This window comes from Mus caroli, chromosome 1 (genome assembly GCF_900094665.2).
Source record: "Mus caroli chromosome 1, CAROLI_EIJ_v1.1, whole genome shotgun sequence".
Taxonomy (NCBI): domain Eukaryota; kingdom Metazoa; phylum Chordata; class Mammalia; order Rodentia; family Muridae; genus Mus; species Mus caroli.
Genome location: NC_034570.1, coordinates 39,169,912 through 39,193,614, shown reverse-complemented (window position 1 = coordinate 39,193,614; position 23,703 = coordinate 39,169,912). Strand labels below are relative to the sequence as shown.

The window sequence follows — 23,703 nt, the reverse complement described above, 5'->3', positions numbered from 1 at the left end:
GGGGGGGAGTGTATTGGGGACTTTTTGGATAACATTGGAAATATAAATGTGGAAAATACCTAATTATAAAAAATTTAAAAAAAAGTTATAAAAGAGGCACTGAACATTGAACTACAATGTCAATATAGTCCTATATGGCTTGTACTTCTCAGTTTCTTGGGTGAACCAGGAAATTGTGTGCACCTGTTGTTAAGGTATAAGGCTTACCACAGGGGTTGATACTTGAAAACAATCAGTATCTGACCATAACTGCTAGAAGCTAATGGTCTAGTGACAGTGGCAACTGGTGGACTCCCCATGACCCAGTGGATTACTTTCATGTCCATGAACATAAGGGCAGCATTAATGGAACTAGATGGAATAAAAAGAAATAATCAAATGATGAACAATTCTTTAAAAACTGAAGTATGATTTGGAGTCATGTGGGTTGTTGCAATGGGTGTGAGTGATGGATGTGATCAAGATACATCACACATGGATGTATGAAGAATAAATTATAAGAATAAATTAAACAAAAAAAAGCAAAATCATAGATATCTTCAGAATGTCATTATGAGAATGAGGATAGGATGCTTAAACACAAGAGATTTACAAAGTGTTCAAGGAGAAAGAACTATAGTAACCCACAGAACACTGTGACAGCAGAGTCTAGGTATGCTCAGCAATAATGAGGAAAAATGATGAGACAAAACATAACACCCTACACTGGGAAAACAAAAGGTATTTGAAAGGACATAGCTGAAGAAGCAGAGAAGGCAAACATTATCTATTCCGATGAGTGAGGGATAGGTTATGGCAGAAATATAGCTGTACCATCAAGACGTAGAACAAGTGAATTTCATTATTAATACACTACTCCAGGGTTGAAGAACATAAGACCTGGAGAAAAGAAGAGATATAACTACATCATGGAATTTATTGTATCAGCCTCTTCTACAAGAGATGAACATGGCCTCACAAGTGTAAGAAATGCATGATCAGCAGACTAGCGATAACATCAACTGCCAAGCTGCTTCCAGCAAGACAGATATAGGCATCAACACTTAGCATGACTAAATTCTCAATGGATTTTGGTAAGAAATATGTTTTATAGTTTCTGTCGGATTTCTGAAAGTATTGATTTGTGAGAAAATGGTCTCCAGGAAAGTCTCTTCTGTAAAAATAAAACATGAATATCTATTATCTCGCCATAGATATTTTGAGGAGCACCATCCTATATCTGGTTGTTGTTGGTAGTTTCATGGAGAAGGAGAAATACACAAGTGATTCTCAGACATATGATGTGTGGATAGTGAGGAAGTAGAAGACAGGGCAAAGCCTATCTTGATGAAATAGAGTGTTTGTGATCCTTGTACCTATAGTTGTCTTTTACCTTCTTCTACTAGAGGTTTGTTTTTCCTCGAAAGACAAGACTTTCTTGCAGAATTACCCTACATAATCTAGGACACTGTGACATGGGCTGAGTCAATGAATCCATCCTCCCTCCATAGATATTGGTCTATGACAGGCACAAAACCATTCATGTAAGGCTACTTTGGTCAAGTGGGTCTGGTACCTGTGACAATCTGAATCTGACACTGCCTGGGGTGATGGAAACAAGGCATCTCACAAAGAACTTCAGTGAGAAGTTCATGCATATGATGGCAGTTGAGCTCCAAAGAGAACCGTCTTTCAAATCATACCTCATATTCTCACTCATGTAAACAATTCAGGAAGCCCAGTGCCCTCTGCAGCAGCTCTGCTAGATGGAAGAGAATAAACGTATGGAAACATAATCAGAAGCCTGATTTAGAACACTATCAGGCAATATTAAAGTCTTTACTAATAGTGTGCCTACAGGAAGGACACATGAGGCTTGAATTCAGAAATAAGATCTAGGGGGCAAAGCCATTAAGAGATGAGAAGTGAGCTAAGCCTTAAGTATGTGTGAGAGCATCCAGCAGGAACAGAACAGATAAGTACCATACTTGGGAGGATAATCCTAGTTGTAAGCAAAACAACTGGAGAAGAGTCAAAAGATGGGTAAAACAAACACGAAGAAGAATCCAATGAATTCTCTGTATCATGAAAACAGAAGTTCTTTGCAACTGAAAAGAGATGAAATCTATTATTGCTTATTTAGTGTAAAGTGATCAGCCTTGCCATTGTAAACATAAAACAAAACCAGACTCAGCAGATTGTATTTATAGCACATAAGAGTATCAAGGAAAGTCTACCAACTGAGGGAGTGTGGGTTAGGAATGGGAAAGGAAAGGTAGCAGGGAGGGGCTAGAATAAAGAAAAGGGGATGAGAAGGTGATACAATTCTATTTCAATTTAAAACATTGTTAAAAAGATAAAAACTGTATAAAAAACAAAAAACAACCAAACAAACAAAAAACCTTTTAAATTAAAACAAAAATGTATACTGTATACCAGGAAACAAAGTGACATAGAACACTCAACACTAAACAAAGCCATTGTGTTGTTAAAAGTTAACAATGAAGTCTCAGGTAGGTGTCCCTAAAGAAAAAGTGAGGCACCATCAATGCAGGGGAGGAAAGGAAACTGGAAAGTTAGATTTTTTCCCCCAAGAGAGAAGGACTGCTTTTTAGAGATTAATGTTCTGAGGGGAAAGAATGATCCAGAAAGACAGTGTCAGGCAGATATTCTGAAATAGAAAATATTCCACAGAACCTTGCATTCACTGGGTCTCTTTTAGGAAAGTTTTTTTGAGGAAAAAAATTAATCAAAAACTCAGGCACAGAGGAGAAATGTTTCCGAAGGGCTGTGAACAAGAGTCGCTGTGAAACTGAGATTAAGGCATTTAGAAATCATGCTTTCAAAACTAAATGTAGTTTAGTGAACACTGACAAGACAAAGGAATGTGAGCAGAGAAAAGAGGGCTGTTGAGGTACTTCATGCTGACTGTTCCTCATTTGTATGTGCACACCCTGGAGAGAGGCTGGCCAGAAGCTGAGAACTCTGAGTTGTCTTCTGCTCTCCCTCCAGCAACCTTCCTGGAGCTAAAATTAATTCAGACAAAGAGACACATATCTGGAACTTAATAATTTGATTCACTCTGAATTTTTTTCCTCTGAGGATTCAAGTCAAATGCTTTCATTTTAAAATAACATGTCTATTAGAATTTATCTTATGAAGCTAGTTCTTTCTATCTGTCCACTCAACCTCAGCATCACTTTCATATTTATAATTTTTTAAAGTTACAGTTTGGTTCTTTAATTATAAATATTAACAGTCTTATTCTCACTGCTCTTTGTGAGGGCTAATGAGGTGGTTAAAATGTGCTCACAAGGTTACTGTTAAAAATTATTCACCTATGCTTAAATCATTTCTGATTTATAGACCCACGGTTGCACATTTGTATAGAATGAGTTTCTTTAAATATCTTTAGCTAAAAGTTAACCCTGGGTCATTTCTGCCTTGTAGGATTAGAAGCAACATATTAATTTTAATACTTCCGTTTTTTTCTTTATTGCCTAAATCGTGATCATTATCATGCATCATATTCTGATACATCATTATTATTCTTAGAAAGTGTTACCCAGGGTTGACCTATGAAGGTAAATGGCTGACTTGCACATTCATAGCACTTCATTCTTTGTTCTTTGTTTTGGTATTTAGTCTAGGCTCTGCCCCACAGTTACCTGGCAACAGCCAGGTGTGCCTGACTCACTATAAAAAGGGCTGCTTGCCTCCTGCTCTCTCTTGCTCTCTTGCTCTTTCTTTCTGCATTCCTCTCCCCATCTCTCTCCACATGTTCACTCTGACCTCTACTACTTTTCTCCCCTCCCCCCAACCCCCACCTCTGCCTTTTTCTGTCTCTATTAACCACTCATCTACCCTCCTCATGTCCTGAATGAACTCTATTCTATACTATACTGTCCTGAGACTGGTCCCTCAGGAGGAAGGGATGCCTTAGCATGGGTCAGCAGAGGCAGTCCCTACCCCCAAACCTACACCAAACATATTCCCTCTCTCCTTTATTTTTATAAAACACAACCAATTGAGACACTGTTTCTCAGGCTGAGGCTGCAGAGCATACATTGGGTCTTTCAGTCATCAATGGTTCCATTTTTTCTATTTTGATATCTCAATTGGGCAAAGGGGAATGTCTAATATTATCCAGCGCACAAAAGGACTAACATAGAGACCATTTTACTTCTTTGAGTCGATACTAAACGTTCAGGAGAAAATTCACTTAGTTACTACAAAAAGAAAAGAAAAAAAAAAAAGAGAGATGGAGATAAAGTTTCCTAGAAACAGAAAAAAAATGGAACACAGTTACTTTTTTCATTTTTTTTTAAGACTTAATTTTATTTTTTAGTGTGTAATTATTTTTTTATTAGATATTTTCTTCATTTACATTTCACATGCTATCCTGAAAGTCCCCTATACACTCCTCCACCAGGCTCCCCAACCCACCCACTCCCACATCCTGGCCCTGGCATTCCCCTGTACTGGGGCATATTTCTTCCCAAGACCAAGAGCCTCTCCTCCCATTGATGGCCTGCTAGACCATCCTCTGCTACATATGCAACTTGAGACACAAGCTCTAGGATGTACTGGTTAGTTCATATTGTTGTTCCTCCTATAGGGTTGGAGAACCCTTTAGCTCCTTGGGTACTTTTTCTAGCTCCTTCATTGGGGGCTCTGTGTTCCATCCAATAGAGGACTGTGAGCATCCACTTCTGTATTTGCCAAGCACTGGCATAGCCTCACAAGAGACAGTTATATCAGTGTCCTGTCAGCAAAATCTTTCTGGCATATCCAGTGGTGTCTGGGTTTGGTGGCTATTTATGGGATGGATCCCTGGGTGGGGCTGTCTCTGGGTGGTCCTTCCTTCCCTCTCAGCTCTGAACTTTGTCTCTGTAACTCTTTCCATGGGTATTTTGTTCCTCATTCTAAGAAGAAACGAAGTATCCACACTTTGGTCTCCCTGCTTCTTGAGTTTAATGTGGCTATCTTGCAGAAAGAAATCTACAGATGCAATGCAAACCCCATCAAAATTCCAACTCAATTCTTCACCAAGTTAGAAAGGGCAATTGGCAAATTCATCTCCAATAACAAAAAACTTAGGATAGAAAAAACTATTCTCAACAATAAAAGAACCTCTGGGGGAATCACCATGCCTGACCTCAAGTTGTACTACAGAGCAATTGTGATAAAAACTGTAAGGTACTGGTACAGCGACAGAAAGGTAGATCAATGGAATAAAATTGAAGACCCAGAAATGAACCCACACACCTATGGTCACTTGATCTTTGACAAGGGAGCTAAAACCATCCAGTGGGAAAAAGACAGCACTTTCAACAAATGGTGCTGGCACAACTGGTGGTTATCATGTAGACAAATGCGAACTGATCCATTCTTATCTCCTTGTACAAAGCTCAAGGCTAAGTGGATCAAGGGACTCCACATAAAACCAGAGACACTGAAATTTATAGAGGAGAAAGTGGGGAAAAGCCTTGAAGATATGGGCAGAGGGGGAAATTCCTAAACAGAACAGCAATGGCTTGTGCTGTAAGATCAAGAATCGACACATGGGACCTCATAAAATTGCAAAGATTCTGTAAGGCAAAAGATACTGTCAATAAAACAAAAAGGCCACCAACATATTGGGAAAGGATTTTTACCAATCCTAAATCTGATAGGTGACTAATATACAATATATACAAAGATCTCAAGAAACTGGACTCCAGAAATTCAAATAACCCCATTAAAGAATGGGGTACAGAGCTAAACAAAGAATCTCAACTGAGGAATACCAAATGGCTGAGAGGCATTTGAAAAAATGTTCAACATCCTTAATCTTCAGGGAATTGCAAATCAAAACAACCCTGTGATTCCACCTCACACCAGTTAGAATGGCTAAGCTCAAAAATTCAGGCGACAGCAGACGCTGGCCACGATGTGGAGAAAAAGGAACACTCCTCCATTGCTGGTGGGATTGCAAGCTTTTACAACCGCTTGGAAATCAGTCTGGTGGTTCCTCAGAAAAATGGACATAGTATTACCAGAAGATCCAGCAATACCTCTTCTGGGCATATACCCAGAAGATGTTCCAACTGGTAATAAGAACACATGCTCCACTATGTTCATAGCAGCCTTATTTATAATAGCCAAAAGCTGGAAAGAACCCTGTTGTCCCTCAACAGAGGAATGGATACAGAAAATGTGGTACATTTACACAATTGGGTACTACTCAGCTATTAAAAACAATGAATTTATGAAATTCTTAGGCAAATGGATGTATCTGGACAATATCATCCTGAGTGAGGTAATCCAATAACAAAAGAAGTCACTTGATATATACTCACTGATAAGCCCAGAAACTTTGAATACCCAAGATACAATTTGCAAAACACAAGAAAATCAAGAAGGAAGACCAATGTGTGTATACTTCATTCCTCCTTAGAATAGGGAACAAATTACCCATGGAAGGAGACAAAGTTTAGAGCTAAGATGAAACAAGGGACCATCCAGAGACTTCCCCACCTGGGGATCCATCCCATAATCAGCCACCAAACGCAGACACTATTGCATATGCCAGCAAGATTTTGCTGAAAGGACCCTGTTATAGATGTCTTTTGTGAGTCTATGCCAGTGACTGACAAATACAGAAGTGGATGCTCACAGTCATCTACTGGATGGAACACAGAGCCCCCAATGGAGAAGCTAGAGAAAGTACCCGAGGAGCTGAAGGGGTCTGCAACCCTTTAGGTGGAACAACAATACGAACTAAACAGTACTGCCAGAGCTCGTTTCTCTAGCTGCATATGTAGCAGAAGATGGCCTAGTCGGCCATCATTGGGAAGAGAGGCCTCTTGCTCTTGCAAACTTTATATGCCCCAATACAGGGGAATGCCAGGGCCAAGAAGTGGGAGTGGGTAGGTAGGGTAGCAGGGCGGGGAGAGGATATAGGGGACTTTCAAAATAGCATTTGAAATGTAAATGAAGAAAATATCTAATAAAATTTTGAAAAATAAATAAATAAATAAATAAATAGAAAGAAAGAAAGTCTTCAGAGGAACATGAACTGGGATTATGGCTTGTCTTCTAAAGTGCTATGCTGTGCTCGAATGAGCTTGCCACTGCCTTATGTCATCCCCTGGAAAGAGAAAGACAAGGAGAGAAGCTGGAGGCCACTTGCCCCCTAATGTCTTCCTAATCAATGCAGCTGTCCCATAGTGTTTATGAGGAGGGATGCTGGTCACAGACAAGTGTAGCTAGATATCACTCAAGTCCTTCAGGCAGGTAAAATAGCACATGTATAACACACATACATCCATTTTAGAGTACCTAGTTCCTAACACAATCTCACCATTATACAAACACTTGATATTTTGTACTGTTTGGAGAACATTTATAAGAAAAATAATCTATATTAGTACAGTTTTCCTCCAAATACGCTCCTTCCTCTGTTGACTGAATCCAAAGATGCAGTCCTGGGTATTGAAGTAGAATGCAGTTAAAATGAGACCATAGAATCCAGTAAGGATGCTTCTTCTCTGATCAATTCATATCATTGATTAGCCTACGTGTTTCCTGCCATAATTTTACCTTCAGTGGTAACTCCTTTATCCTCACTTCTCATTTCTCCTGGATCTTTTGTTCAAAGAAGTGTTCACCTCCTGGCTAGGTGTTTGATGCAGCATGTGCTGAGCCACTCATCAAACAGTCTTGATAAAAGCTTTGAACGTCTTTGATCTTTCTCAAATATTTCTCAGTTTTATTTTCTGCCCAGTCTCTCAAATTCACATCTCAAGTTTCAGAATTCTACTGCTTGGCTCTTTAAGGATCGGATGATTTGTGCTATTTTCAAAAATATCATTTGTCCATGAACAAGTTTTCTTGTTCTTTCACAAAATGATAGACATATCCAACCTTCGTACAATGCCTCTAATAACTAAATGCTTTTATAGAATTCTGTAGGACCATAAGTCACACAGAGACATTTTTTACAGAGAGATATTGTTAGTATATATACTGAGTAAAAACAGTATGAGGAAGAAAAGGAAACCTATTAATTGTGGCCTCCAGGCTAGAGAGGCAAATAATTGGATACATTCCATTTAGTCTACAAAGTCACTCACAACTTGCTAGTCTTAAATGATATCCCCCAAAGCATCAGTTAAGAGTCAGGTCAGGGTAACACATGTGACAGCCTGAAAGGGTAGACATGAATGCAGTATTCTATTTTGTTTTGGGACATCATCTCCCAGCTAAGTAGGTTAAACTTTCTGCTGTGATAGTATAATCCAATGGAAAGAAAAATAGATACTAGATAGTGTTAGGCTTCAAAATCAGGACAAATGGCTGGCGTACCTGTGTAACATATCGAAATGGACTTGGCCACCAGGTTCTCTCTGCCACACACAATCTCTACCTATTACAGGGCCATCCGGATTGGCATATCTAGCCCCATACCCTGAGTTCAGCCTAGTGGGCTAGATTTTCCTTCCCTATGTAATCTATTTTGGTTGCCTACTTTTATATCTTTGGGCTCACTGGCTGTTGCACCTGGTCCCCCCTTCTCTCCCTTCTCTCTTCCTTGCCTTCTCTCCCCACATGGCACAGCTTAGTCTGTTCATGTACACTCTGAACTCTCCCAGATGTCTCTGTTTCTGGCTATGCTCTGCCACATATTTACAAAAAGCCTTCTCTACCATACCCAGAAGCAGTCATCTTCCTTTCCTTTCCTTTCCTTTCCTTTCCTTTCCTTTCCTTTCCTTTCCTTTCCTTTCCTTTCCTTTCCTTTCCTTTCCTTTCCTCTCCTCTCCTNTCCTTTCCTTTCCTTTCCTTTCCTTTCCTTTCCTTTCCTTTCCTTTCCTTTCCTTTCCTTTCCTCTCCTCTCCTCTCCTCTCCTCTCCTCTCCTCTCCTTTCCTTTATTTTCCTTCCCTTTTAAAATTCCTTCAGATAGGATATTATTTTCCTCTGTTAACTTAAGAAAATTACTTCAATTTATCAAGAAAATGATATAACTGGAGGAACAAACACAATACCTTTGGATATGTAACATGTGTATTATCTTTAAGTAAATTAAATAAAGCAAGGCCACAGTGAACTGTTGCAGTGAATAATTGATATAAAATGTGTCATTTCTACTTCAGTTTCTAGTAGCTTAGGTGCACTTCTTAGAGAATTTTTAGAGGTGAAAATAATAACATATAGTAATTAAACTTTAAAATTATGCTCACTAATAATTTCAGCAATGTGAGAAACCTTGGTGAGGAACTACATAGCCTCTTTAAAAGAGATAAATTTTCAGAAATTCAACTAGTTGTACAACTTGCCTGAAGAACTGAGAAAATATGTAGTCTACTGCTATTTCTCTTTCTGATTTTATATTTTCATCTATTAAGACACAGAAGTCACATAATCAATAACAAACTCCCAAGTATATTATAATTTGCCTATTTATTTTCACAATATTTAGTATTAAAACACTTTATAGCTTCCCACTAAAAGGGAGAATGAGAAAATGGCATCATAGAAATTTCTGTATTCCTTTTAAATATATAATAGTGGTGATATGTTACACAAAGAACATGATATATAGCTACAGAAACAGAATTGCCTAGAATCATTACAGGATATAAAATTTACCATTGGATGAACTGAGCTAACATTTAACTTACATAATCATCTGTCCATCTTCAAATGTTTGAAATGAACATGTTTTATGTAGTAGCGTCACTGAAGAACAGGTCTAAGATTTCAGGTAACTGTTTCAGAAGGCTTTGTAGAGAGTTGACTTTGATTATCTGTTCCCACATTTTAATAAAAATATAGTTAAATAAGTGAAATGGGTTATAAAAAGAACTTCTAAGCTTTGCATTTTACACACACACACACACACACACACACACACACATTTACATTCTCCTTGTACCACAACTAAGAAACTTAGCAGATTGTTATATTTATGGGGATTATAAAAGCACACTAAAATGTCTTAAAATTTTAGAATTCTATACCATTTTGTGTGTGATCAAAAATGTATTTCATGCTTCAGAAATGTATTAAAGAAATGTAACTTTTCTGTCACTTTTAGAGGCCCCACAGAGTTGAATCATATTTCCCTTATCTATATACATGCATATATATACAGAGAAAGTAGACACATTTATAGACAAATATATGATAGATGGATAGATAGACAGACAGGTAGGTAGATAGAATTATACATTTCTTATCCATAAGTGCTTGAATCCTATAATAAACTATAGAAGTCCATGTAATTAGGAACCTCTTCAACAAATGAAAATGAAAAAATAAAGAGAAAAATTATATCAATTTTATTTGAGTTAACAAAGTGAAAATTCAGCCAAGATAGTTTGCAAAGTAACTGTTCCAATCACTGAAACAGAATACATTAAGCACAACTACAAAATGCTAATAACAGTAGAGTTTGGGGTCAATGTCTTGTTCTTGTGGGATGCAAAGGAACCCCCTCCTTACCTAGATTTTAATTTTTCCTATTCTAAATCCTATTGAACTGATTTATTTGAACGTTTCAAACAGCAAGAGCCAAGATATGATGTTTTTAAGCAAACAGCAAACTTAAAGCTCTACCATCCTACTGACATATCTAATCTTTTGTCCTTTTCCCTCATGTTTTAACCCATTTAATGTGTGTGTGTGTGTATCTGTGTATACATTATTGGCTTGTTTTTTTTCTTTGCTCATTTACATTTGTCTTTAAAGCCAAATAAGAGTTTATAGATCATAAATGATCATAAATATTTGGAGATCTGATTTCGAGAAGGCAAGGCTAGCTGGAAGCCACCCAGTTCACCAAGTCAGCAGTCCTAGAGGGGCACAGCACTCATTTCATTTTTTTCCTGTAGGAAAAGCCAACATCACTAGAAAACACTGGCATCTGATGGAATGCCACTCTTAAATCTTTCTTTGATATTTGATTTTCACAGTGCTTTCTCATCACCTATATAGTTCTCATCCAGAATTATTTATTATTTTTTCTGAGAGTTCCTTTTCATCACAAAAGCCATAAGTTTTAAGGTCAAAGTCTGTGTTTCTGTTTGGATTTGCTCATTTTTCAGAGCATGCAACAAAAGAATGCTTAAAACATCAAATAACCTGGCAATGTCCTTAAGAATCCATTGCTTCATATATTATATTACATTACATTCTATTAAAAATTACTTGTGTGATACATATAATTTATACAAGTTCTATATATGAAGACATGGGTATATAATTCCCCTGGGAATGAATCTAAGGCTTTGCAGACATTATGCAAGTGTTCTGTTACTAAACTACAACCAGTCCCCTTTTACCATATCTTAAATCTAAACATTTCATCAAAGGATCAAGAAATCAACCTTCTAGAGGAGTTATATATTTTTTTAAAAAAATATTTAATAAATGTTCTGTATGAAACAACTGTCAAAAGTCTTCATCTAGAAAAATCGGTCTTACATGAATAGAATAATAAACTGATTAAAATAAAAAAAATCTGTCAGTATTTCACCTTCATAGAAACGACATCTTAGCATTCCTGTCAGAAGTGAGAGGGCATGAAAAGGCAGCTTCCTTATGAGTGATATCTTTGAAAGATTTTGCTTTAATGTTCTAATTATAGCAATGGGGGGTGAATATAAAATCCATCTTTAGATTCTGTCAGCCTTATTTTCAAAATAAATTTAGACTCTGCAGCACTTCTCCAGCTTCTAGTATGATTCAAGTAGCAATCACATCTGGCCTGAGCTCAGTGAATACATTTTGGCTCCTTATGGTCAATTTTAGTTAAAAGTTTATCTCAGAAATCAGGCACACTTGTAATCTCAAGCACTAAAGAGCCTAAAACATGAGGTACAAGTTTGAGTCTAGCACAGTAAGAATGAGAACCTAGTTAATGAAAAGAACATAGAAAAGAGGGAGCCAGGAAGAAAGAAATGACTAAACAATACAACTAGGTTGTAAGGTCTTATTGCTTCCCTTCATTGTTTAGTACATTTTTCACCACTTAGTAATTCCATAAATATGTAAAGAATCATGATAAGAGGCTATATTCAATGGGGCATGTGATTAAACTTGTTAACCATCCAACTTTGTGGAAAAATTTTTGGTATATTGTTTTATCACTTTTAGAATTTGGGTTAGAGTTCAGCTCTATCACATCCATTGTATAAGTCATACCTTGCTGACTGCTTACTCTAAAAACCCTCTGTCAAACCTGATGGATGGAAATGATAGCCTGTTTCTTCTTAACTTTGAGAATCCTATCTCACAGGGGTGACTCACTGTTCACTGAATTTCTACAACCTTTCAAAAGTGTCACGTGAATGGCAAAGAAGATGGTATGTACTGGTTAGTTTTAGCCAACTTAACATAAACTAGAGACACCTGGGAAGAGTATAGCAGGAGAATCACCTCCAACAGATTGGCCTATGGATATGTCTGTGTTAAATTATCTTGATTAATGATTGATTGGAGGGTTCAGCCCAATGTGGGCAGTGCCAGCACTAGGCAGGTGGTTCTAAGTAGTATAAGAAAGCAAACAGAGCAAAACAGGAAACAAGCCAGTATTCCTTCAATGGTCTCTTGCTTCTGGGTTACTGTCTTGGCTTTCCTTGATGATAATCTGAATCCTGTTAGACAAATAATCCCTTTCCTTCCCAAGTTGTTTTGGTCAGTGTTTGATCACAGCAATAGAAACCAGAGACATATTGTGGCCTTTATGCTGGCTATTGTCCTTCCTTATGATAACAGATACCACAAACCTAGGAGACATCTACAAAGCTCTGGAATACACCAACCTTCAGTAAAGCCTTAGTCAACTATGCTTTATACATAATAGACATTTAAATAATGAATTCATAACCTGCTATTATCATATTCAGTTTTTAAAAACACAGAGCTTTAAAACCAAAGGGACCTCAGCTTTCCATTTGTCTCCATTTTATTGTCGTTGTAACAATTGGCAGTGTATGCAGTGTTTCACCATCAGTTTTCTAATTTGTAAGGTGATTATACAAGGCCATCATCTACATTTCTTTTAACAGAAGTCATGCAAATCCACAATAATACCGTAAGTGTAATGAAATATACATTAGTGATAATATTCTGCAATAACACACCAATCATTTGTAAGAAAAACTTATGATGTCACTTTGATAAGCTCTGTGGAAAAAGTAGTTATTTTATGTCATATGTTGTTTCAAACTTCATCTACCTTCTTCATATCTTAGATAACTCAGAGAAGAAATTGCTATCATTGACTTCCTTATATTTGAATGCACACCTCAGATACAATTTAGTACAGCTAAAATTGTTAGTTAGGATATACCCCATGGCATTTAGTTTCATGGTCTGTAATATTCCATGCTGTCCTGAACCACCTCCTGGGAACACAGGCTGTGCGTTCATAGGGCATAGAGTTGAACAAAAAAGGAAAAAACACATCTTTAAAATTGGTCCGAAGATGACCAAGCACTGCAAAGGGGGGAACTAAATGGTCTTCAGATCACTGCAATGCTATTTGATACACAAAAGCAACATGTTATTCCATAGTATGCTACATGAAGAACAAAAAGTGTACTCTATGAATGAATGTAATAGCACCCAGTCTGTCTCTCACTTATTAAACGGCTTCTGTGTTAGGCACTGTTGCTGAAGCCTTACAGAACTTAGAGAATGTTTGTGGCCTCAGTGTGGGAAAGTGTTCTATGGATTTTCTTTAGTGTCAGTTATTTTCTAGCTATGAATATGTAACAGCACACAGAACTTAACACTGCCTACATACAGATCTACATTGTCACATAAACATTGTAGTACTAAAGTGAAAGGTAGTTCTAACTAGAATAGCGCCTCCCAACACTTGACAAACAAGTGTTTCAATGTGATCCATCTTAATTACAAAATGTGAAATAGCCCTTGGTTCTGCCTATGAGATAGAATTGTACAATGACTATCAATGCTTGACTGTGCAGCCCAAAATAATAATAGCATGCTCATGCTCGCTCTCTCTCTCTCTCTCTCTCCCTCTCTGTCTCGCTACACACACACACATACACACACATGTGTGTGTGTGTGTATATATATATATGTATATATATTATATATATATATATATATGCCATTTGTGGTAAATATTTGGTATGATAGGTAATAAAAATTTTCTTTGGTTCATTGACTTTGCATGATAAGCAGTAGCAATAACCTCCATATCAATTTTACAGGAAAATTTATAAATATTTATGCTGCATAGAAAGTATCATAGAACATTTTTTTTTCTGGGAAATCACGTTTTTTTTCTGTCCCTAACAAACATTGCTGCTGAGCAAACATTCTGAGGGAGTTTCTTGCTCAGGTCTTCTTTACATTTCTTCCAGCCAACGTGGGTGGACATGAACCAACACTGTTGGGGGGGGGGGATCCCATTGATTTTCTACTTTATAAACTTTTCATTTTTTCTAAAATAATATTATATGTATAATATATGTATATACATATATCATATATGTGTGTGTGTTATGCTAAAATACTTGTTTCCTGCTTTCTCCAAGCTATCTTCAAAGTCCAGCAGTTGAAGCTTACCATAACCTCATATTCAGAATCTCAAATACAGCATTTGTTTCTATTTCTTCAAGATGCTATTTTAAATTTCTTTGAAAACTAGTTCAGATCTTTTGCTAACTACAAAGTCATTTCTCTCTAAAGTCCATTTTCAAAATGATATCCTTTTAGTAAAATTCCAGGCAGTAGAGCAAATCATTAAAATGATGGCGTATGTGTCAATGCTTCATCCGAATACAGTAACCCACAGAAATGCATTTTATGTTTTCATAGTTTGCGTTTTATTTACCCCTTACCCTCACCTTTGTTGTTGTACTTGTTACTGTTTTTTCAAGACAGGATTTTTCTCTGTAGCCCTGGTTGTCCTAGACCTTGCTCTATAGACCAGGCTGGACACAAACTCAGATATCTATGTGCCTCTGTCTCTGCTGGGATTAAAGGTGTGCACTACTAACTACCTGACACTTATTTCCTTAATTGTCAATAACATATTAAAATAGTATCTCATTTTCCAGGATTAGTTGTTTTTGTTGTCTCTGTACTATGATATTAAGATGTCTTTAAGGAAACATAGTTTTAAAGTTGTTAATTTCCCAAAAGCAATGACATTGCACAATAATTAAAATACAGTCTAATGATTTTTTTAAAAGCTTCAGTGAAATACATGACTAGAGAGAAGCTAAACAGAATATCCCTTTCTTTTCAAAGAAATTTGGATATAAAAACAACTTTTTATATTATATTACTTATTTCAGTAATATGAAATTAGTTTCAAATACTGCTTACCAGGACATGCCAATGCATAAGTTTTGTTTATTTTTTTATTTTTTTTCTACCAAATCTTTTTTTAAAATTTATTTATTTATTTATTATATGTAAGTACACTGAAGCTGTCTTCAGACACTCCAGAAGAGTGTCTCGTTATGGATGGTTGCGAGCCACCATGTGGCCGCTGGGATCCAAACTCCGGACCCTTGGAAGAGCAGTCGGGTGCTCTTACCCACTGAGCCATCTCACCAGCCCCGCATAAGTTTTTTTTAATTAGCACAATTATTTCAACATAACATATAACAATCTAAAAATAGATAATATCTCAATAACCATCTTACCTTTGCATTATAGGGAATGTAATGTTTTGATAAAGCTTCAGGCGTATGCATCCATGTTTTGTCTGTAACAGAGAAAATGCAGTATTGAATTAAACCACAAATTTCTATGATGACATATACATACATTCTCACCTGAAAGAAGTCTTACTGGGGAACACAGTCTAGTTTCCTGAACCTTTCTTAGTTAAAGAAAGAAATATTATAACTGGAAATGATTAAGGCATTTATTCTTTTTTTTTAACCACAAAATACATATGTTAATTTTGTGCAATACCAGTATATAGCCAAGGCTAAGGTCAAACTTGCTGTACTTTTACACATACATCACTTACACGTCATAAGATCAGCAGGGAGCTATGAGTAATAACAGTTATGCAAATTAAGACAACTTTTATTTTATAGATGCCAAGATATATTTAATAATTGACAGATAAGAAAATATTTTGTTCTTCTATAGTTATAACTTTGGCAACAGGGTTTGCATAATCTAAAGGGAAAAATACATTAAGGAAGAAACTGTTCTTGCTTGAAGTTGATAATGTTCGATAGATGCAATGGGCTATCATGATAATCTCCATTTCAAATTTAGGAAAGCAATAGCTGAACATCTACTATTAGAAGCTTTGAAAATTAATAATCTTAATTGTAGTAATTGGAAATGGTAGACAAATGTAATGAAATGGACACTTTGCCCCTTCCTAGAAATGGGAACAAAACACCCATGGAAGGAGTTACAGAGACAAAATTTAGAGCTGTGACGAAAGGATGGACCATCTAGTGATTGCCATATCCAGGGATCCATCCCATAATCAGCTTCCAAACGCTGATACCATTGCATACACTAGCAAGATTTTGCTGTAAGGACCCAGATATAGCTGTCTCTTGTGAGACTATGCCGGGGGCCTAGCAAACACAGAAGTGGATGCTCACAGTCAGCTACTGGATGGGTCACACAGCCCCCAATGGAGGAGCCAGAGAAAGTACCCAAGGGGCTAAAGGGAACTGCAACCCTATAGGTGGAACAACAATATGAACTAACCAGTACCCTGGAGCTCTCGTCTCTAGCTGCATATGTATCNAAAGATGGCCTAGTGGGCCATCANTGGAAAGAGAGTCCCTTTGGACTTGCAAACTTTATATGCCCCAGTACAGGGGAATGCCAGGGCCAAAAAGGGGGAGTGGGTGGGTAGGGGATTTGGGGGGTGGGTATGGGGGACTTTTGGGATAGCATTGGAAATGTAAACTAGGAAAATACCTAATTAAAAAATAAAAAAAAAAAAGAAATAAAATAATTCCAAAAAGGATAGGTTGCAGGGCTACAGAGTTGGCTCAGGAGTTAGCATGAACAAAATGCTTTCAAAGCAAGCTTGAGGACCTGAGTTCAGATCTGTTTCATTCATGTAGCAGCTTTGTGCAGTACTTCACATCTCAGTATTGTGGAAGCTGAGCTATGAAGAGCCCTGGATCCCATGAGCCAACTCATCTAGCTAAAGTAATGCACTCAGAATGAGTGAGAGAGCATGTATCAAAGAATATGGTGGCTGGAACTAATGCAGACAACCCACGTCAACATCTGGTCCATGCTTACACATGCGCACAAGTATGCCTGCACACACAGAAATGTGTTTGGGTGTTAATTACATTTGTATCACATGCATTTCAGTCAATATTGTACCTTACTTATATATACATATTACATAAAAATTCCCAAATATTCTGGTAAATGTATAAGGGGAGAAAGGAGCCAAAGTACACAAAAGACTAATTCATTCTTTTTCTTTTTCTTTTCTTTTGGTTTCTTACTTTCTTTTTTGAGATTGCATTTGTTTTAGGGTAAGACTTTTATTTTTGAACTGAATATTTTATTTATTTACATTTCAAGTGTTATCCCCCTTTCCCGGTTCCACCTCTGCAAACCCTCTATCCCATTCCCCTTACCCTGCTTCTGTGAGGGTGCTCCCCTACCCATCCACCTACACCCGCCTCCCCACCATAGAATTCCTCTACACTGGGGCAACAAGCCTTTACAGAACCAAGGACTTCCCCTCCCATTGATGCCAGAAGGGGCTCTTTCAGCTCCTTCAGTCCTTCCTCTAACTCCTCCATTCGGGTCCCTGTGCTCAGTCCAATGGTTGGCTTTAAGCATCCGCATCTGTATTGGTCAGGATATGGCAGAGCCTCTCAGGAAACAAGTGTATCAGGCTCCTGTCAGCAAGAAATTCTTGGCATATAAAATAGAGTCTGGGTTTAGTATCTGCATGTAGAATGGATCTGCATGTAGAACGTGGGGCAGACTCTGAATGACCTTTCCTTCAGTCTCTGCTCCACTCTTTTTCCCTGTATTTCCTTTAGACAGGAGCAATTCTGGCTTAAAATATTGGAGATGGGTGGGTGGCCCCATCACTCAACGGGGGGTGGGAAGACATGTCTAACCACTGGATATTGTCCTGACAGGTTTCCCCTCAACTTTTAGGGGTATTTCAGCTAATGTCATCCCTGTGGGGTCCTGGGAGGTTCTTGCTTTCCTGGCATCTGGGACTTTCTGGTTGTTACCCCAAGTTCCCCATCCCCCATTGCTAAACACCTCTGTTCAATTTCCTGACCCTCTGTACTTCTCCTCAATCTACTCCCATACCTGATTCTGTCTCCCTTTCCCCTCCCACTCTTCTCTTCCTACCAAGTCCCTCCTACCTTCTACCTCCCTTAATTATATCGTTCCTCCTTCTAAGAAGGACTGAAGCATCCACTCCTCTTTAATCTTCCTTCATCTTGAGCTTCATGTGGTCTTTGAGTTCTATCTCGGGTATTCCACCCTCTTTGCCTAATATCCACTATCAGTGAATACATACCATCTGTGTTCCTTTTTGACTCATTTTCCTCACTGAGTAGTACTCCATTGTGTAAATGTACCACATTTTCTGTATCCATTCCTCTATTGAGGGACATCTGGGTTCTATCCAGCTTCTGGCTATTATAAATATGGCTGCTATGAACATAGTGGAGCATGTGTCCTTGTTACATGTTGGAGCATCTTCTGGGTATATGCCTAGAGTGGTATAGCTGGGTCTCAGGTAGAACTATGTCCAATTTTCTGAGGAACCACCACACTGATTTCCAGAGTGGTTGTACCAGCTTCCAAGTCCACCAACAATGGAGGAGTGTTCCTCTTTCTCCACATCCTCACCAGCATTTGCTGTCACCTTAGTTTTTGATCTTAGCCATTCTGACTGGTGTGAGGTGGAATCTCAGGGTTGTTTTGATTTGCATTTCCCTGATGACTAAAGAAGTTGAACATTTCTTTAAGTGCTTCTCAGCCATTTCGTTTTCCTCATTAGAGAATTTGCTGATTAGCTCTGTTCCCCATTTTTGATAAAGTTATTTGGTTCTCTGGAGTCTAACATTTTTTTAAAGATTTTTTTTTATTATTATACATAAGTACACTGTAAATGACTTCAGACACTGCAGAAGAGGGCATCAGATCTCATTACAGGTGTTTGTCAGCCACCATGTGGTTACTGGGATTTGAACACAGGACCTTCTGAAGAGCAGTCAGTGCTCTTACCCACTGAGCCATCTCACCAGCCCCGAGTATAACTTCTTGAGTTCTTTAGATATATTGGATATTAGCCCTCTATCAGATGCACAATTGGTAAAGATCTTTTCCCAATCTTTTGGTTGCCTTTTTGTCCTATTGACAGTGTTCTTTGCCTTACAAAAGCTTTGCAATTTTATGAGGTCCCATTTGTCTATTCTTGATCTTGGAGAATAAGCCATTGTTGTTCTATTCAGAAAATTATTCCCTGTGCCCATGTGTTCAAGGATTTTCTACACTTTCTCTTCTATTAGATTCAGTGTATATGGTTTGAGGTGGAGTTACTTGATCACTTGAACTTGAACTTCTTGAACAATCTCCTTGTATCTGATGAGGCCTGTTTTGTGACCTATTATTTGTTCAGTTTTGGAGAAGGTACCATAAGGTGCTAAGAAGAAGGTATATTCTTTAATTTGGGATGAAATGTTCTATTAATATCTGTTAAATCCATTTGGTTCATAACTTCTGTTAGTTTCAATGTGTCTTGGTTTAGTTACTGTTTCCATGATCTGTCCTTTGATAAGAGTGGGGTGTTGAAGTCTCCCACTATTATTGTGTGGGGTGTAATGTATGCTTCGAGTTTTAGTAAAGTTTCTTTTATGAATGTGGGTGTCCTTGCATTTGGAGCATAGATGTTCAGAATTGAGAGTGCATTCTAGTAGATTTTTCTTTGATGAGTATGAAATGTTCTTCCTTATGTTTTTAAATACCTTTTGGTTAAAAGTTGATTTTATTCCATATTAGAATGCCTACTACAGTTTCTTGGGACCATTTGCTTGGAAAAATTTTACTACCCTTTTATTCTGAGGGAATGCCTACTACAGCTTGTTTCTTGGGACCATTTGCTTGGAAAATTTTTACTACCCTTTTATTCTGAGGGAATATCTGTCTTTGTCATTGAGATGTGTTTCTTATATGCAGCAAAATTCTGGGTCCTGTTTACATATCCAGTCTGTTAGTCTCTCCATCTTTATTGGTCAATTGAGTCCATTGATGTTAAGAGATATTAAAGAATAATAATTGTTGTTTCGTGTTATATTTGTTGTTAGAGGTGGAATTATGTTTGTGTGTCTTTCTTCTTTGGGGTCTGTTGAAAGAACATTAGTTTCTTGCATTTTCTAGGTTGTAGTTTCCCTTCTTGTGTTGGTGTTTTCCATCTTTTATCCTTGGTAGGCCTGGATTTATGGAAAGATATTGTATAAATTTTTTTGTCATGGAATATCATGGTTTCTTCACTCTCTTCTATACCTATTATCCTTAGATTTGGTCTTCTTGTAGTGTCCTGGATTTCTGGGAGGTTTTGGGTTAGGACCTTTTTGCATTTTGAATTTCTTTGACTGATGTATCCATGTTTTCTATGGTATCTTCTGCACCTGAGATTCTCTCTTCTATCTCTTCTATTCTGTTGGTGATGCTTGCCTCTATGACTCCTGACCTCCTTCTTAAGCTTTCTATCTCCAGAGCTGTCTCCCTTTGTGATTTCTTTATTGTCTCTATTTCCATTTTTAGGTCCTAGATGGTTTTGTTCAATTTCTTCACCTGTTTGATTGTGTTTTCCTGTAATTCTTTAAGGGATTTTTGTGTTTCCTCTTTAAGGACTTCTAACTGTTTACCTGTGTTCTCCTGTATTTCTTTAAGGGAGTTACCTATGTCCCACTTAACATCCTCTATCATCATCATGAGATGTGATTTTTAATCAGTCTTTCTTTTCTGGTGTCTTGGGGTATCCAGGGTTTGCTGTGGTGGGAGAACTGGCTTCTGATAGTGCCAAGTAGCCTTGATTTCTGTTGCTTATGTTCTTGTCCTTGCCTCTTGCCATCTGGTTATCTGTGGTGTTAACTCATCTTGCTCTTTCTGACTGTGGCTTGTCCCTCCCATAAACCTGTGTGTCAGCACTCCTGGGAGAACAGTTCTCTAGAGGTAAAATTTGGGTACATAGAGCTGTGGCACAAGTCAGCTCTGGGGTGCAGATGGAAACAGGAAGGATCTTTTCCCCTGCTACTCCTTGGATTCTGTCTTCTGATGGCTCTGTGCTGGTCCCTTGTGGGCCTAGTATTTGAGCAGAAATGGTGGTCTTAACTGTGCTCTCAGGTGAGTCAGCACATGTGGGAGACCTGCTCTTTCCCAGAGGGATTTGGGTAAGGAGAGTTATGGGACATGGTCAGCTCCAGGCACAGATGGAAACTGGAAGGATCCTGCTCCAGGCTGCTCTTCAGTTCCTGTGTCCCGATGGCTCCTGGTGGGACCCTAGGAAGAGAAGTACTGGTCCTACCTATGCACACAGGTGTTTCAGCACACCTGTGAGACCATCTCTCTCCTGGTGGGACCTGGGTATGGAGAGCTGTGACACAGAGTAAACTCAGGGGCAGAGATAGAAACTGGAAGGATACTGCCCCTGGCTGCTCCTTGGTTCCATTGACCTGATGGCTCTGGGTGGGTCCCTCTTGGGCCAGGAATTTGAGCAGAAGTGGTGGTCTCACCTGTGCTCTCAGGTGTATCAGCTCTCTTGGAAGACCAGCTCATTCCTGGCGGGACCTGGGTATGGAAAACTGTGGCACAGGGTAATCTCCAGGCACAGATTGAAAACAGAAGCTGAGGTAAGACTTTTAATTATTTGAATATACTATATTTTATTGCAGAGGTAGTTTTATGTGTATATTAGTTCTCAGAGGACCTTAAAATTAGAATCAATATGACATATACAACAAAGTTGCAAATATATTCTTTTTTTATTTGTTTATTTATATAATATATGGTCTTACTATATAGTCCTGGCTAGCCTGGAATTCACTATGTAGGTCAAGTTGGCCTCAGACTATCAGAGATCCATTAGCTTTTACCTCATAAGTGTTGAGAATAAAACCATATGCCAGTATAAATAATACATGTGTATATGCAGAAAGAAAATATCAGTCGTTAACAAAGTATTTTCAAAATTCAGCTATGATTTTAAATATCTTAAAAGAAACAAATATGATATTATTAATATGTGCTTTACAAACTGGAGAATAAAGGTAAAAACTCATATATTATTATAAAGTTGCATGTTTTAGGATAATAGATGGTACATATATTAAACATATTTATGTAATGGTAGTTTTGTAAGATAAACTTAGGTCAATAGGATCAGGCAATATTTGTGCACAAAGCAAATCAGAACTGTATGTGGGAAAAATATTTTGACCAGGATGCATTCGAGTTTTAAAACATAATATTAACAAAGTCAGCTTATGAGTGAAACTTTAAAGGGCTCAGGGAAACAGACCAGCAGTTAAGAACACTTGCTGCTCTTTCAGAGAACCTAGGTTCAGTTCCTAGCACCTACACAGTAACTCACTGATAGTAACTCCAGTTCCAGACTATCTGATGAATTCTTGCCTGCTGAGCTACCAGACATGCATGTAGCATCCAGACATACATACAAGGAAAATACTAATACACATAAAGCATAAGTTAAAAAATTCTTTTAAAAAACTTTATTGAATACATCTTCTTTGTACTTTTAAGGATTACTAGTAAATATAATGAAATCAGGAACAACTTTGTTGCAGTAATTCTCCAACCCAAATAGGCCTGTGCCATGAGAATGCAGCTCAATTAATATGAATACAAGCTGTGCACCTAGACTGGGCAGGCCTACCACTACACTACTCTATGCCACAGCTATGAGATTCCTTATAACTTGTGTTTTCTCCAGGCCACCTGCTTCTGCTCCATCTCCTCCTCCTTTGTCCTCTCTTTCCCCTCTTCTCTGAGAAACTTTTCAGCTCCACCTTCCCTTCCACTACCCAATCACTGGCTCTAGCCTTTATTTAACAAATTAAGATGGAGAGAAGGCTGTGTAGGTGATTCACTCCTTGTGGACAACCACTTGTCAGAAGGTAGAATTAGCATCAAAATACAAACAGCACCAAAATACAAACAGCACCAGGCTTTTAAAAAACACAGCTTTTAAAAAGAAATTCAGATAGTCTTGCTTTTTAATGTTAAAGTCTTTAACCCTGGGACTGGTGAAATGCTTTAGTAGATAAAATGCCTATTGAACATGCATAAGGACAGAAACTCAGACCAGAATACTCATGTAAACAGCTAGGCACTGCAGCTCATAGCTATAATACTTTATCTGGGGAAAATGAAGGCCAGACAATTTCTACAACTTCTATACAGCCAATGTAAATCAATGGTGAAGCTCCATGCTCAGTGAGAGATCCTGTCTCAAAAAAGAAGGGTGAGTGATTGAAATAAGCACCTGATATTAAGGCCTCTCCTGTACCCAAGCACACATATGTGCCTGTGCACATACCCATGCACACACACACACACACACACACACACACACACACACACACACACACACACACTGAGAGAGAGAGACAAAGAGCGAGAGAGCTAGAGAGAGCAAGAGAGAGAGCAAGAGAGAGAGAGAAGAAGAAGAAGAAGAAGAAGAAGAAGAAGAA

General features: G+C 37.9%; 1 protein-coding gene across 4 annotated transcripts in view; it reads right to left on the bottom strand.

Moving 5' to 3' along the window:
* The window catches only part of Gulp1 (GULP PTB domain containing engulfment adaptor 1), a 224,472-nt gene that overhangs the window by 66,664 nt on the left and 134,105 nt on the right, over positions 1 to 23,703 (bottom strand). For all 4 annotated transcript variants that reach the window (XM_021168770.2, XM_029477707.1, XM_029477699.1 and 1 more), the window contains exon 3: positions 15,655 to 15,716. In XM_021168770.2, the coding sequence (XP_021024429.1) occupies positions 15,655 to 15,716 (62 nt within the window). The remainder of the gene's footprint in view (positions 1 to 15,654; positions 15,717 to 23,703) is intronic.